General features: G+C 51.6%; 1 protein-coding gene and 1 long non-coding RNA gene across 2 annotated transcripts; one reads left to right on the forward strand and one right to left on the reverse strand.

The window, feature by feature from the left end:
- Positions 1-4103: 4103 nt before the first annotated feature.
- On the reverse strand, positions 4104-6442 carry HAND2 (heart and neural crest derivatives expressed 2). The gene is made up of 2 exons (XM_058838954.1): positions 5857-6442; positions 4104-4838 (listed from the first exon to the last, which is right to left on the reverse strand). The coding sequence occupies exons 1-2, from the start codon at positions 6409-6411 to the stop codon at positions 4740-4742; spliced, it is 654 nt and encodes a 217-aa protein (XP_058694937.1). The 5' UTR covers positions 6412-6442; the 3' UTR covers positions 4104-4739.
- Positions 6443-7665: 1223 nt separating this feature from the next.
- On the forward strand, positions 7666-14328 carry LOC131579327 (uncharacterized). The gene is made up of 3 exons (XR_009277671.1): positions 7666-7724; positions 7864-7956; positions 13003-14328. It is a non-coding gene; the product is annotated as an uncharacterized LOC131579327 (long non-coding RNA).
- The last annotated feature ends 1723 nt before the right edge of the window (positions 14329-16051 follow it).

Raw genomic sequence — 16051 nt, forward strand, 5'->3', positions numbered from 1 at the left:
TCCAGCTCTCCCGGCTCGTTCTAAACCCGACTACCACTTTGGAGAACGGGGTGTCAGCGCGCCTGCGACTGCCCGCACGTAAGCGTCGCACTTTGTTTGGCTAATTTCTCCTTGCCAAGACATAAGGTGGAAATCTGCCTGGCTCGATATTTATTTTGGAAGACAACGCTGTGAGCGAATGCGCCGGGAGAAATCGGGCTGAGATAAAGCAAGCGCTGGGCCGCGGGCTGGGGGGGAGTGACCCCGCCCGCGGAATGCACCGCTTTTCCTTTCTCCAAGTCCCAAACAGACGAATAAACAAACAACCTCGGCGGCAAACTCAGAAGAGCCGGAGCCTCCGGAGTTCAAAACCGGGCTGTACCGAGGAGCCCCGGGCCTGGAGTGCCGCGTCCCACTGCACCCGCATCCCAGCTGGCGGCCGCTGCCGGGCCGGGGCTTGGAAAGCGTCGCCGTGATTACACCCAAGTGGAGAGCAGGATGGCTCCGAGCCGTCTGATCTGACGTCAACATGTCTCTAGCTCCTCGCTGCAAGATAGAGGGAGCAGAGCCGGGGGAGGGACGGCTCTAATCATTCCCAGATGTCTCTAATAGCAGATATAAAGACTTATATAGTGTCTGAGAATAAATTTGTAATCAATGCTCTAAAATCGCATCATCAAAGCAATGGTGTTTCTAGAGGAAAATGGGGTTGGGGGAGGGAAAACCGAGGAAGAGAGAGACACACACCACGCTGGTTTGGAAAGGGAAGAGGGAGACACAGGGAACCTCAGAAATCCGCTGGCCTCGCGCATCGCCCCGCTTTGCTAGAATTTATGTGAATATATAATTCAGATAACAACTCTGCTTTACTCTCCATTGTAGGTGACAAGCTGAAACAGCTGAACAGTAATTGGCTAATTAGAAATAGAAAAGATCGGAACTGGTTTGCAAAGACACATATTTCATGGTGCGCAGAAAAAAAAGAAATAATCCCAAATTAAAAATATATAAAACATTGATAAGCCCCTCGTTACAGCAGAGGGGATTATGTCTGTAGGCGTGCGGAATGCGTTTCCTTCCCATCGCTACTTGGAGATTTCTTCTGGGGGTATTTGTGAGTCGCTGGGTGAGTACGTGTGAAAAAGGAGGATTAAGGTTAGGTTTCCAAGCGCAAAAGGAGGATATTTTGCTTAGAGGTTTTATTATTGAGCTTCTCTCCCCACCTTCTTTTCCATCTTTCAAGTTCATGCTGTCTCCACGGCATCCCTCAGTCCTGTTTATACCCCACGTATGGCCTGACGCTTGTTCTGGGGGTGTCTCTGGCTTGGCCGAGAGGACCCGCTGCACGTCTTTGACAACGATATCAAAGGAGAAATAATTATTGTAATAATCTCTTGGGGCAAAGAAGAGCTCCTGGGAACCACGGGGGAGAGGGGGAGTATGTGCGAAAAAAAAAAAACAACCCCCAAAAAAACTCAAAAAAAAGCCCAGACCACAAAACAAAGCAAAACGAAGGAAAAAAGGCCTCGCCACATTTTTATCTCTTTTGCTTGCCGGAGTGCAGGCATGGCATACACATCCGATAGCAACGAGGTCCTGCATGCTGCAGAGTCCCCCAAAACTCAGTACTGCCAGCGGCTGATAGGCTCGCTGCCAGCAGCGGAGCGCAGAGCCGCCCCCTCGCTGCGTCCCGGCTTTCCAAAACCCGGACTAGCTCTAAAAACCCGCGCTGCTGTCTGCCTCGGGCCCCCCAGGGGACACGCAGCCGCTGGGGAGGTCCTCGCTGTTCCGGGCGTGCGGCCGGGCCCTCACCCCGGGGAACCGAGGGGCCGCTCCTTGGGAGGGAAGGGGAGGCGGGACGTCACCCGGGGGAGTTTTGTCGCTCTTCCTTTTCAAGGGGATGAAAAAATTAAAATGCTGTGTTCTCTTGAGAGGGAGCCGGGGGTCTCACTCCCTTAGCCATGAAAACAAGCCTAAAACATGGATCCGTGACTCAATCTGAGGGGACAGGGCTTCAGCGACCCGGGTGCTCTCCGCCCTGCCCTCCCTTCTCTCTTCCTCCCTGCACCCATAGAGAAAGGTTGCAGAGAGGGAAAGGCTGCTATCCCTACTCTTACGTGCCTTTAACCTCGGTAAAAGCTCCCAAAAATGTTTTGGCCCGAGGAATTACAGGACAGACGGACGGGATGCCGATGCCTCCGGGTGCGGGCAGGATGCGGAGCGCAGCGCTCTGCTGTTATCAGGCCCTGGCTCCGCCGGCGGAGAGCTGAGGCCAGGGCACTGACATCCCCATCTACCATCAATTTACCTTCTGCTTCCCCATTTAGCTTTTAACGTCAAAACCTACATTTTTGTCGGCTCCGGACTGTCTAGGGCTCCTGTGATTTAGCTGCGGGAATGGCTGCTCCTGAGAAAACAGCAACATCCTCGTTAGTGAGCAATTAAAAGAGATCCTCCTTAGCGGATTCACAGGGGCTCTCGGTTCTGATAAACTGACGTTACAAAACCGGAAAATTACTCATGGGGAAATATTGGACAGGGTATTCGGAGATTGGATATCGGAGCCGCCCGCGGGCCCTACCGCGCATCCCCCGGAGGAGTTGCAACCCGGTGACTCGGTCGAGGGAAGACACAGCTTCTCCAGAGAAGCTGCCCATGATGTGCTCCACCGCAGCATTCGCAGCCACCCCTCACCCCCTTTTTTTTTTTCCCTGTGCCGCTACAAAAAAAAATAAAGATTATTTGAGTAGGGAAAGCAGAGTGCGAGAAGCTCCAGTTCATCAGCTGGGCAACTAATAGGCAAGGAAAAGCAAACAAGGGGGCAGATTCTTCTCTCCAAGTGTTATAAACAGAGGCAAGTGTCTGTAAACACAGACCCACGCCGGAGAGCAGAGCCGGGCTGCCTGACCCGACGGGAGGGAGGGCACATCACTTTTGTCTGGTTGTTGTAACCCCGCAACCTCCTCACTGTCAGCAGGGGCGGCGAAACGGCGCAGGGGCTCCCTTATCTTTTTATGGGCAATTGCACATCTACCTACGCTTACTGCTGGGTCTCGTTGGAAACCACTTCCTTGGGCACGGTGGCACGGGAAGGCCGGCAGGTATGCAGCCCTGGACCTGGAGAGAGAGCCAGCTTGGTTTAAGTTGATGTGATTTATGTAAAAGTTTAAAATACGAGCCTTAATTTTATTACGGAAAAGGTGGAAAACCTTGTCCTTAATCAGGAATGGACCAAAAATACCTAGATCAGCTTCCTTTAGTGAAAACCTTTATTTTTCTTCCCTGCGTACCTACAAAACAGAAGGATGCCGTGCATTTCCCAGCACTGAAATCTGCACCTCACCCTGGTACTGGGGAGCAGAAAAGTCACCAGACTGGCACCGGGACCCTTGTAAAGGACTCTATGGGCAGGGCGAAGTATTTAAGGGAAGAGAGATCCTGTTGCGGAAGTAATGAACATACTAAAGAGAGCCAGAGATTGGGCTGCTGCAGTTTGCAGCTGGATAAAAAAGGTTAAAATAATTATACTCGCTGCAGTGTACTGGAAACGTGCAACCCAAGAGAGTTTTAGGAACCACAAAGTTAATATTAAGTTCACCGTAGCTCATTGTAAATCTTACACAGTCCCTACAGCACTCCCCCCCCCCCCCCCCCCAGACCCCCGCAAATCCCTTGCCTTGTTCGCTCTTTCTTTCTTGACGTAAAATTACCTGCTACATAATCACTCCGAGCAAAGCTCACCAGCCTCCCTCGCCTGCCTCCGGCCCCTCTCCGGGAAGCCGCCCCCGCTCCGGGCCCGCGCCTGGCACCGCCGCCGCCCGGGCTCGGACGGCACGAAAACCGCGCATCTCTGCTATTCCTGAGCCGCCCGGGGTTTGCACCCTTGTCCATTTCCCGTTCGCAGTAGGTCTCCTGCATGGAGAACACCACCACAAGGAATTCCTATTCGGATGAACTGCCGGTTTCTGTTCAACACTCAGGGGGCTGAGAGATCCCTCCCTCCTTTCATTCAGTCACTTGTTTAAAAATAAAATTAGGAGCCATCTTTATAATTTAGTTTACTTCCGAATATTTTAAATATTATGAAAAAAAAAAAGCCATAAACAACGCTGTTATTCAAAACATTTTGAGGTATAAAACATAAAAAGATTTGGATTTTCTTTTTTTCCTTTTTCTTTTTTTTTTTCTTTTGTTTTGTAAAAAACACACACAGTGGTTTATTGAGTACTTACAACGTTTACACCTTCAATATTAGTTAGATTCCACTTTTTCCCTTACGGACGGAAGTGCACATAACCAGTAACTGTTGAAAACATCTTCAAATACCGAACGACCACAACAAAATTACAACACTAAATACCGAGTCAATCGAAACATTGGTGCAACTGCTTCTGTTGAAATATAGCTTTATAATCCCATGAATATTTATATCCAAAAGGCCAAGTATTAAAGATACACTTCACATACACACTAATGCCAGGGAGGGATTTTTTTTTCCTCTTCTATGATTCTGTTTTCCCCACGTGTTTTATACAGAGCAAATAACATTCACAAAACATTTAGAGACATTACCCCTTACCAAGCTGGAGTTTCCTCTTCATATATGGAATGCTTTTTCCCTCTCCTTCAAATATCCACATTTTGGGGGGGTTGGGGGAGAAATTGCACATAAATAAACTGGATGATTCCAAATACAAAGAGTCCTCAGAGGAGAGCTCACTACCGAGACTAAGAGGACGGCTCCTCCAGTCCTGCCGTGCTCACTGCTTGAGCTCCAAAGCCCAGACATGCTGCGGCCAGCCAGTCCTCCCTTTGGTTTTCTTATCGTTGCTGCTAACTGTGCTTTTCAAGATTTCGTTCTGGGGAGACAGGATGCGAGGGGAGAGACAGAAACAGAAGGGGGAGACGAGAGAAAAAAAAGGTTAGATATATTCCTCCCCTTTCTAGGTCTCATCTGCTCTGCTTCGAGATCGAAAACTACGAGGACACCCGAACTCATCGAGGCCTGCGGGCCTCAAGAGACATAACGGGGACCCCCACGGGATCTCGCCGCGGGCGCAGCCGCCGCCCGTGGGAGCGGTCTCGCGTGGTGCGCGCCTGCCCGTGGAGCCCTGCGGAGGCCGGTTCCCTCTCCGTGCCACCCCGCTGCTCTGTGGCGGCCGGAGCGCGGGGCCGCAGGCTCAGAGGCGCCAGCTATCCACGGGGATTACGATAAGGCCCCCCCTAAACCATTCCCTCCTGATTGCGGGGAGAAGCTGGGCACTGGCACGTACCGGGGCAAAACATCGGACTTGGGACCGCTAACTTATGCCGGAATCAATCGCACGCGAGCACGCCATGGGGCCTACACGGAATTGGGCTTGAGCTGCCTCGCCTTAACCAACTCTCCCGTTAAAAATCAAAAAAGTTGAAGCGCCGAGTGCAGGGGCAGGAGAGCCTCTCGCTGAGAACCTCGCACTTGCCGAGGGCATAAAGCTGGGCTGGGCTTAGCAAGTAATCATGCCTTCAGATTTTCATTTAAGAGAGCAGAGGCTTGCCTCCTGCGAGATCACGGTTTGGGATACGGGACAAGCAGCAGCCCGGGAATATCCTCCCCGGGGCCCCTAATGTGTGGCAGTCTTTCCCCCGAGGCTGCTCTCATCCTCCGGGTCGGATCCGGACGCCGACGGCCGCTCGCAGCCGCGCACGGTCCCGCTTTTGGCCCGCAGCTACGGCCAGGGACCGGTGGGACCGAGGCGTCCCCCACGGACGTGCCCCAGCGACCCTGCCCAGCGAGGAGCCGGGTGCGCTCGGATGGGGCCCCGGCGGGCGACCGAGCAGCCTCCCCTCCGCGGCTCCCCCGCCCCGTCCCGCCCCGTCCCGTTCCGAAGCACTGACCAGCTCTTTCTTCCTCTTCTCTTCCTTCACGTCTGTCTTCTTGATCTCTGCCTTGAAAGCCTCCGCCTCCCCGTTCTGGTCGTCCTTCGCCAGCAGGTCCATGAGGTAGGCGATGTAGCTGGTGGCCAGACGGAGGGTTTTGATCTTGGAGAGCTTGGTGTCGGCGGGCACGTTGGGGATACACTCCCTCAGCTCCGCGAAGGCGCTGTTGATGCTCTGAGTCCTGCGCCGCTCCTTGCGGTTCGCCGTGCCCCTGCGTTTCACCGGCCGGGGCCCCCCGAGCCCCGGCGGGCCGTTCCCGGGCGGCACCCCCCCGTAATGGGAGTGGTCCATGCCCGGCGCCCCGTTGGCGTACTCAGGGCTGTAGGACAGAGCCATGCTGTAGTCGGGGGGGGACATCTCCGGGTGGCTGCTGATGAGCCAGCCGTGGAAGTAGGGGTTCTCCTCGTGGCCACAGCGGGTGGCGGCAGCGGCGGCGGCAGCGGCGGCGGCAGCGAAAGGGTAGCCCTCATGGTGCACCACCGGGTGGTGGGGGAAGCCGCCCACAAGACTCATCCCCGCTCCCTAGAGCACCCCACCCCGCCCCCCCGGGCCCCAAAACAAAGGTTTCCCCTCCCCGCCCGCCCCCCACCCCCGTCGCAGCGGCGGGAGATGCTGCCCGCCGCTTACCCCTCAGCACTGCCCCGCTGCCCGCTGCCTCTCCATAGGGCGCTGCTGCAAAGTCCCCGCGGGTGCCCGAGCGATCCCCCCTCCCCGGGCGCCGCCGCCGCCGCTCATGCGTTGTGCCTCCACCTCCTCCTGCTCCTCGCCCGGGGCTGGGTCTTCGAGGAAGCGCGCACAGAAAAAAAAAAAAAAAAAAAAAAAAAGCTATGGAGAGATGTCGACCAAAACAAAATGGCTTGGCTTGGCTTTCCAGCCTGGGATCTTCCTCGCCTCTTTCTTCCCTCCGGTCTCGCCAAGTCCGCCGCGGCCCGGCCGGGTGGTACTTACACGCGGCCCCCCTCCATGCGCCCCCGGCTCGGGGCGGGCGGGCGGGCGGCGCTGGCTCTGCCCTGCGCGGCGGCGGGGCCGTCAGTGCTGGGCGGGCGCTCGCATCTCTGCCCGCCGCGCCGCGAGCCTCAGCGCCCCGGCGCTCCTCTGCGGCATCCGCACCGCTCGGCCGGGCGGCAGCGGCGGCGGCGGCGGGGCTCGGCGCGGCGCGGGGCACTGGCAGGGCTCCCCGGCCCGATCTCCATGTACAGCTACATGTTTAGGGCCGCTCGGGTTAATATATGTCGTCAGAAGCGGCGGCCGCCAATGGCCGGGGCGGGGGCGGAGCCCGCCGCCCTCCGCAATAAAACTTTTTGATGTTCGCTCTGCTAATTGCCGAGCTCCTCTTTTAGGATTGGCTGCCCCTCCGCATCCCTAATGTAATTAAAACAAGGGGGGAAAAATTATCATGGAGGCAGAGGTTAATGCAAGTGTTTAGCAGATGCCTTACAGTAAAACCTGCGTTAAAAAAAAAAAAAAAAAATTGAAAAAACCCCCAAACAACGAAAACCCCCCTACAAACTCATTAAAACTTAAATATCGGATAATCTCAAACCAGGTACAGTATGGATCCCAGAAGTTTCTTGGCAAAAGTCTGTGTGAGAGCTAGATAGGCTCTGAGGTCGCTTTGGCAAAGTGCTTTGTGCCGGTCCGGTAGAGGAACAAATAAATCCGGCTTCGGAGGGCACTTCATCGATGCCCGACTCCGACAGGCATGCCCCAGCAGCGCTGCGGCTTATACCCGTATTGCTGGTTAGTACACACCACGGGATCACCAGTTCCCGTGAGGAGGGAGGCGAAGCTGCGCTGCCTTGCCTGACACCCGGCTTGCGAGCCGGGTTAGCACGGGCTGGCTCCGGCTGCGCTCCTGCCGACTGACCGAGGGAGAGGAGCGCTCGGGGCTTGCACGGGGATGGTTTTGAAAGAATTGTTTTGAGACATTAACAATAAACCCGACTCTGAATGATTCTTTTCCAGCTTACTGCCTGCGCCTATGCACCTCCACCAGCGTTCACCCGAGTGACTCAGGCTCCTGAAATCGGTTTCATGCTTCTTGAACTGGTATGATCGGTAAGTAACCGAATATTTTTTACAGCATGTTCCGAGCTAATTTTCTAGCTTTTACTAACAAACATATAAATATTTCTCAGCATTCCTGCTTCTGCAGTATAAAAGACCGGCATCTGCGAAAAGCAGGTTTAGTTTTCGAAAGGGAGCAGTTAAATGTTTACATAACGTCCAGGCTAACGAGGAAATCTGTAGTTTTTTAGGTGTTTTGCTTTAGTAAGCTTGAAGATATTACAAAAGAAAAATGGATCTCAAGCTGTAACTCATGTAAAACTCAGAGGCGAGGTGCATTTGTTGTCATCCTCAAATGGAGTCGAGCATTATTAAATAGCTGCGAAATACCAAATACCCACCCTTATTTGTGCTGGCTGACGCCTAGGCTGATTCGGCGTATATTGCAACGCAGTTCTACAATATAGGCAGTGTGGAAAACTGTGTCAACAGGAGCTGAGAGGTCGTAAATTAAAGAAAGAGAAAGATAGAGATGGAGGAGTCTGCGAAAGAAGGCAGAGAGAACTGTGGTCCAATTTCTGCAGCAGCTTAATGCGCTCTCCTGTATAGAGGCGGTGGGGGTACCTCGGGGGAAGCGCTGGGTGGTGGGAAGAGGGCGAAAATCGACTCAATGCCCGGGGAAAGGAGGCAGGCAGAGCTCGGGCGGTCCCGGCGTGGAGAGGGCTGCCGACGGTACACGGCGGCTTGTTGGGACCCGGGGGCTTTGCGAATGGGTCTGCCGGCTGTCGGCGGGGAATGCCCTGCAGGGAGTGGACGGTCCCCGCGGATGAGGCCGTCCGCCAAGGAGCAGCCTGCCGCGGTACCCGGGAGCTGCCTTCGTCGGGGAAATGCTGAAGGGGAAGAAGAGTGCCGGACTCGCGGTTCGGCAGGACGGGGTGTGTAGAGTAGGACCTAGAGGGGAGACGTGCACGAAGCACAGACATGCAGGCGTAGGTTTTTATAAGCATATACACATATGCGTAAGCGTCTGGGTGTAAACTGAGTACGAAAGTGAAAAACTAGTCCAGATGTAGAATTGATGTATATACACATATATCTTATATGTACACACACATGCCTCTAAGCAGCTGATGGATATCTGTATCTATATATGCACAAGCACACGTGTATATATGGTGTTATCCCAAGGAAAGAATGTGTCTGCAGTGTGGATTTTTAAACGTAAGGAAGGCCGTGGGCAGACCGTGCAGGCAGAGCCCTGGAGCGGCCGGACAGAGTGCCCTCGCCGCTCGGCATGAGATGTCTGCAGGGCGCAGCCTGGAAATCCACCCAGTTTCTGCAGCAGTTCTCCAGCTTTGTTTTGCTGCATATATTCTTGATGGGAAGAAGTGGACATTGTCAAGGCCGGAAAGTTATATTGGCTTGCAAACGGGCTTGTGTGTCTACACTGTCCCTGTTTGTGTACGAGCTTTCCGATGCACTGCAGGTTAGACTGCAGCTGTGACAGTCTCTGTGACAAGACACTACGGCCGCTCCGATAACATCTCCAATGATGAAGGAAACGGAAAACATGAGACAAAGTAATAAAATATACAGGAGATATCGATCAGAACACCAGTCTCCAAAGCTAACATCATGACTGCTTAACTAACTTTGGCGAAAGAGGATCTCTAGATAAAGCATCCAGAAGGATCTTTTTTATATATGTATATACATATATATATATATATATATATATATATATATATATTCTCCTCTTATCCCAGCAGTTATTTATGAGTTTTATAAAGAGAGTTTTAGAGCAAATGTAACTCTCTTTTCCTCCCTCAGCTTATAAATACTCAGGATTTCTGATAATGGGTTGTAGCCTTTTCTGTTTTCTCCACGCGTTGGAAAACGCTGCAGCTCAAGGTACCTTTCCCAATACTATGCTCAAAGGCCGCTAAAAAGCGCCAGCATTTTTCCCATCTTACACTTATTAATTTGATTACAATTTTTTTTGGTGCACAAATCATATGGTAAAAAAAAAAAAAAAAAAAAGAAAAGGAAAATAAACCCTAGTTTATGTCATTTTCTTTCCCTGCCAAAATAGTTTCATGTCAGGCAGCGATTTATCTGGACTCTGCTGCCAAGCAGGACTCTCCTAGATTGCTATAATAAAGGAATTTTGGTGGAGTCTGTGCCGAGGCTGGTTTTCTCTTCCTCTACCCGCTTTTAAAAATTTATTTTATTTTATATTTTTCGGGAGTCGGTGTGTGGGGCTGTATCGGTAGGTTTTTCCCGGCGGTCGCCGCCTCTGCTGCCCCTCTGCTGGGCCGAGCGGGAGGAAGGGGCTGCCCTTGCCCCCCGGTGGGTGCCCGCGGCTCCGGGGGAGCGGAGCCCGCGGCGGGGGGCGCCGGGCTGGGCGCCCGCTCCGCGCCGCCGGGGCCACCCGCTGCCCGGCCCCGGCGCTCAGTCGCGCCGGGCCGCTTATCGCCAGGTCACTTCTCTCCTCCGGGCCAAGAGTAGGGTGGGAGTTGGGATAACAGAACAATAGAGCTGTGCTACCCCCTCCTCCCCCCCGGGCTTGTGTGAATTAAGTTAAATTGCAAATTAAGCTAATTTCTCCGAATCGGTCGGGGAAAACGGTATGGAAACGAGGAAGAGGTGCCGACGCTGGGTGGTCGGAAACCCACATCTGCTGGGGACTCCCGGGCTGGCTGACTGGGAACACTGCGGCCACACCGGGCCAGACCCTGCGAGGGCAGGCCAGGGGCAGAGAGGCGCCTCACCGGTGCCTGGGCAGCGAGCCCGCTCATTTGCTTCCCTACCGCACCTTTCTTTTGAGGAGCGCCCGAAATCGGTGGGACGATTATGGCGACAGGGCATCGGCGGGAGCCTCAGTCACCGCTGAGGTGCCCGGTACCGATGCCAGACGCATCCATCCCTGCTCCGTGCAGCAGCATCGGGATCTCCCTCCATAATTTTCATTAAAGCAAAGAAATAATCAGACACACGAAAGCGCCCCGAGGGCACCCCGTCCTTTGCTTTTGAGGCGCTGCCCTGGCCGAGAAACCCCCTCGGAGTCTCTCCTTCCCGCAGCTCCCTAAGTACCGGGGTGCCGATTCCGTCTCCTTTCTCCCGGCTGCCCACCGCATCCCTCAGCCGTCCGGTGCACGGCTTGAAAAGCCCAGACGGGTTTGAATTTATAGAGTGCATGATGTCATTGACCCGGGACCAAACGTATCAGACAGGGGTATCATTCTCGGATAGACTTGGGGATGCTGAAGCATCCCGCGTCCCAGGGATGAGACGCATCCTATATCTGGGGCGTCGATTAGGAGTTTGTGAAAGAACATAAACACGCAAGAAAAGGGATTTTTGAAAAGAGAGAAATATGATTTGGAGGTCAACCTGTCAGTGCGGGTTAATGAAAAGGACTTGTGCCTAATGGGACCGGCTTGCACCCTCTCTTGTGCTCACACAACCTGTATTTCAACGCCCAGGGCAGAGGGCGGGATCGGGCCCAGCAGGCCCGAATTAGTCGCTGCCCTTAGAGGTGGAGGAACCCTGGTTTACGTTACTGTTATCGGTAATGAACGCCCACATATTTCAAGCATGAAAATCTCGCAGTCGTTGTGTATACAAAAAGAAAAAAAAAAAAGGAAAAAAAAAAAAGAAAAAAAAGAAAAAAAAGAAAAAATATCAGGGATGAGAAAAACCCAAGACACTGACCATTTCGTAAGTCACAATGATTGGCAGTAAACGCGGGACCCTACGCGTTTTACCACTGCATGTGCAAGCAATTATTCGAGGATTGCTTATATTTGTGACTGAGCATCCAGAGTTGCATTTAGACCCTGGACAGGAATCAGGGAAAGAAAATTCCAACCAAGAGCCCTTCTTTGTCAGGAGAATGGTAATAAAGAGCTTACAAAATTCTGCAGTGAACAGCGTGTGTCTTTATTTACTGGAATTTTTATTTGCATCTCCTATACATGCATGCATGTATAAACACGCACATGCATACAGACAAACACGCTGTTTTTCTAAGTAATATTTGTTTGTATTCCCGGGAAAGAACATCTTCAGTTGCTCTTGAGCTCGACTCTGATGAAATAGTTTGCGAATGTAATTGCCTTCATTAACGAATATTTTGTTGTCCAGCATCTGAAGTTCAGACGGTGGAGGAAGAAGAAAGCTAGGCTGGCATCGTTTTGTGTTTAGGTTAACAAAAATCAACATTTCTATTGTCATTCTTCATGGAAAGTCTCCATTTAAGGAGGCTGGGGCTTAAGAAACCTTCATAGATCAAAGGTAACCTCTCTTGGCTTAAGAGAAAAATCCCTGTGGAGCAGTGAAAATTAGCTGCAATTTGGCCCTAACTACACGTCCCAAAATGTCGGTGTCGTCCTGCCGGTGTCCCCCGGCCCATACCTGCTGCACTGCACCCCGCTCCCGCTTGCCCGGGATGGGCTGCGGCACACGGGCTCGTCCGAAAATGCATCTGCTCAGTCCTACAAACGTCGGCTGCACACTTGTTGCAAGCATCAGCCCGTACTGCAATTCCTATGTGCGTATCTCTGTGTAATTGATCTGGCTGAGTGAGGTCTTTTTGGTAATTTGGATACACCAAGTCTCCAGTTAATGACATATAATCAGCCTTTAGGTCACTTGGTCATTCTCTTATTACAAACCCCTCCTGCTCTCTCTGATCTCCTTTCAAACTAAATTTCACACAAACAAATAAAGCAAGACAGGGACAAGTCCTTAAAATGCAAGAGTGAAATATTGGAGAATTGCTCGTGGGGAACTATAAACATTTTTAAAAAGAAAAACCGAAAAGATAGGACAGAACATCTTATCGAGAAAGAGAGCATTGTGTACAAAACACGGAGGGAAAACCGGTCTGGCTTGTGTTAAAAGTGACATAAAATTAAAATAAAATAATTACAAACAGAAATGGCATAATGTAAACAGAATACAGGATATTTTACTAGAAACGCACGGCCGCGTACCGTAATTTGTTCGTACAGATGATACAAACTGTCTGTGGATACACAAAATGTTTATTTGCTGCACTTTAAATGGAAAAAAATTCTTTACTCTTGTTTTCAGGAAAGTTAAGAAGACGGAAAATGGAGAAGTGAGTGTCATGTACCTCCCCAGACCTGGAGGGAAACGGAGCCGCAGCCAAAAGGAGTGGGTGTAAATGCGACAACAAAAATAAATACTTTATATCACCCTGCAGAACTTATTTTACTAAGTCAACATTTTGTTTTTCTGCTGCTCACCTTTTCTTTCCTCTAGGGAGAGACAATGCTCACTTTTTATTAGGTATTCCCTAAAAGTTTGTTTTGGTCCCCGCCCAGGTGTGAGTATATGTGCATATATATATATACAATCAACAGGCTGAGGTTCATGTGTGAGCAGAGGCGACCGGGAAGAGGGGTGATCAGATGCTCTTGGGTAAGATCCCACGGCCCTACAGGCTGCAGGCAACTCATTGCAAAGCCCCCGTTGTTCGGAGGTGATTTATAAAATCGAGAACGGCGAGATATCAATGTCGTTTAAGTGTGAGCACTCTGAAAAATCAGCCTGCAGAAGAGGACTGCGATCCACATTCCCTCACAGGCATTAGCGCCTTTCAAAATATTATCGACATTTTGCCGGAGGTCTCATTGGTGTGTAGTACGGGGCTCAGGCAGGCGCTAATTGAGCACGTAGCGTGTGCGAGGTTGCGAGAATGAGTGTCGGGGCAGGCTCACACAGCGGCAGAAATGGGAGCGATGGGTAGAAGGGAAGGAGCGTCACAGGCCCCCGCGCAGTGCGTGTTGGTGTGACACATCTCGTTATTACTTCAATACGTTCCCTGCCTTTTCGGGATTTCTAAGGGTCGTTTTCAATTTTTTTTCCCCCCCCGTCCGCCTTTGGGCTACTGGGTTGAAGGATCAGCCCGTAGCCACACGGCGATCCGACCCAGCACATGGAAGGGCGGTGGGGGTCAGAGCCCCGACGCTGCGCTCCTCTCGGGGCGCTCGCTCGGGGACAGGGGCAGCCCCTCCGGGAGCGGCCGGAGATGCTCAGCCGTGCCCCGGCAGTGTCCGGGGGGCCGCGGGCACCCCTCCCGCCGGTGCTGGAGATGCCAGAGGTCGAGGGAGAGGCGGAGGGCTGGCCCCCTGCCCAGCGCACCTCACGGGGGAGGGCGGCCCGGGAGCAGCCCCGCCGGGCTGGGGGCGGCTGGAAAGGGTTAAGCGCTTCCCCTCCTCCTGCTGTAGCCCCCTGAATGCCACTGCTTTCCTCTAGAGGTCTCATTAGGGAAACCCTAACTGCTATTTTCAACGTTTCCTCAATCAAGCGCCTTTAAATAGAGCTCCACAAACAAATTGGCGGCAAAAAGCGCAGATCTTGTCACGGGCGAGGCCGATTCAATATTTCACCCTTGTTTGCTTTGTAATTACGGCCTGGCTTGTGGCTACCTGCACGCTGGGGAGAGTTCCCCTTGCCAGCCCCCCGCCCGCCCCTCCCTTCCCGTCTCTGCCGTACAGCCCCGCAGAAGACACCTTTCCCTGGGCTGGGAATTGAGCGGGACCGCCCGCGGGGGACACTGAGTGAGTGGTCAAAACTAAAAAAATTACACGGAATCTCCCCGCCTAAATGATGATTTTGATTTTAGTGTTTTTTTTTTTTTTTTAATTTTTTTTTTTTTCAGCGTCTGTTCTGAAGCCACGAGCTTCCCTTCAGCAGAAGGGATTTTTTCCCCGAGTGCCCTCTTGCCCGTCATGACGGGGTCAGGGACCAGGCAGGCGGCCCGCCTGTCCCCATGCAGGGCACTCCGAGCAGCTGGTTTGATCTGCGGCACTCGCTCCCTTTCTCTCTGCTACCCTGCTCTTATGATTTGTTATATTTTCCACAGCTGATTATTCTTGTTTGACTGCTGTACAGAGCCGCTTTAAATCTTCGTCAGGACGAATAAAAGTTAGAACTGCTTGGACGGGTTCCTGCAGACTTGCGGGCTGGTGCGGGTCCAGCTCGGTCACTTGCACAAGGAGCCCTCTGCACCCACCAGGTCTCCATAAGCCTCGTTACTGCGGCTCGGGGCGGCGGCATCAACACAGATCGGAGCTAATTCCATTATGTCTGAAAGCCGGAGTGTAACAGAGAAGAATTCGGCGTTTACGAACTAAGCTGCTATATTTGCTTTGCTATAAACCGACGAGAATATTTTATGATGGAGGGGAACAGTGCAATACAAAAAGGAAATATGTTAATAAATCTCTTTTTATGGATTCTCTTTAGCGGCAAAACACAAGGATTCAACGGTTTTATGACTCAACTATTTTTGCAGGTACATCTAAAGATAGCTACATAGAAAAGAATAACCCATATTCCCCCTCCCAGTCCTCCCCGGAACATAGAAATCCAACCCTGTGCTCCTCAGTTCAATGACAAAATTCCCTGAGATTTTCATGGGAGCAATGCCGGCACAAGAGTTTACATCTGACCACTGCACGGATATGCTGTGATTATTTATGGTGTCACTGGCATTACCTTTTAATAGTTTACTGATTCACAAAACTTTTAATCAGAAGTAATGCTCCACCTTCCATCTCAGAATGAGCACATTGGGTTGTGTTCTTTCTAGTTACTTTAATACTATTAAGGTTTGAGATAATTGATGCATCCATAGATCTAAACTACAGCTTTAGTTCTGAAGGGATTTTTTTTTTTTTTTTAGGAATGATTCACATGCTAAAATAAATATAGGTACCTCAGGGGGAGGATTTCCAAGTGGTAGAGTCTAATGTTCCTTGAAGTAAGTGCAGGTTCTGCACATCAAGGATTTAAACCCAATGTTTTTTCAGAGTCATGTTCTGCTATAAAAAGATCCAAAAACATTCATAAATCCTCAAACTGTTTTGTAAAATGCAAACATATTTGCATCTAAGGTACTAAGCATACTTTTTTATCTGTCTCCATGCCTTGTTTTTGCTCTTTCTTATGACCAAATCCTGATATTGCTTACCCTGAGCGCCTAGATCCAGGTTAAGTCACCTAGAGAACAAGAGATAGCTAGTAGGTCCAGTGGTCTGCTGCTGGGCTGCAGTGATTTGGAAGTGTAGATTTTGAAACACTTGCTTCATGTATCGCTTTTCCTACCTCAGCA

The sequence above is a fragment of the Poecile atricapillus genome, chromosome 4, assembly GCF_030490865.1.
Source record: "Poecile atricapillus isolate bPoeAtr1 chromosome 4, bPoeAtr1.hap1, whole genome shotgun sequence".
Taxonomy (NCBI): Eukaryota; Metazoa; Chordata; class Aves; order Passeriformes; family Paridae; genus Poecile; species Poecile atricapillus.

What these genes read in the sequence shown, in the direction of transcription:
- HAND2 (XM_058838954.1), bottom strand. Translation starts at nt 6,411, where the DNA reads ATGAGTCTTGTGGGCGGCTTCCCCCACCACCCGGTGGTGCACCATGAG. An exon ending in AGAAGAGGAAGAAAGAGCTG is followed by an intron (nt 4,839 to 5,856) that starts GTCAGTGCTTCG and finishes CTGTCTCCCCAG; the next exon opens with AACGAAATCTTGAAAAGCAC.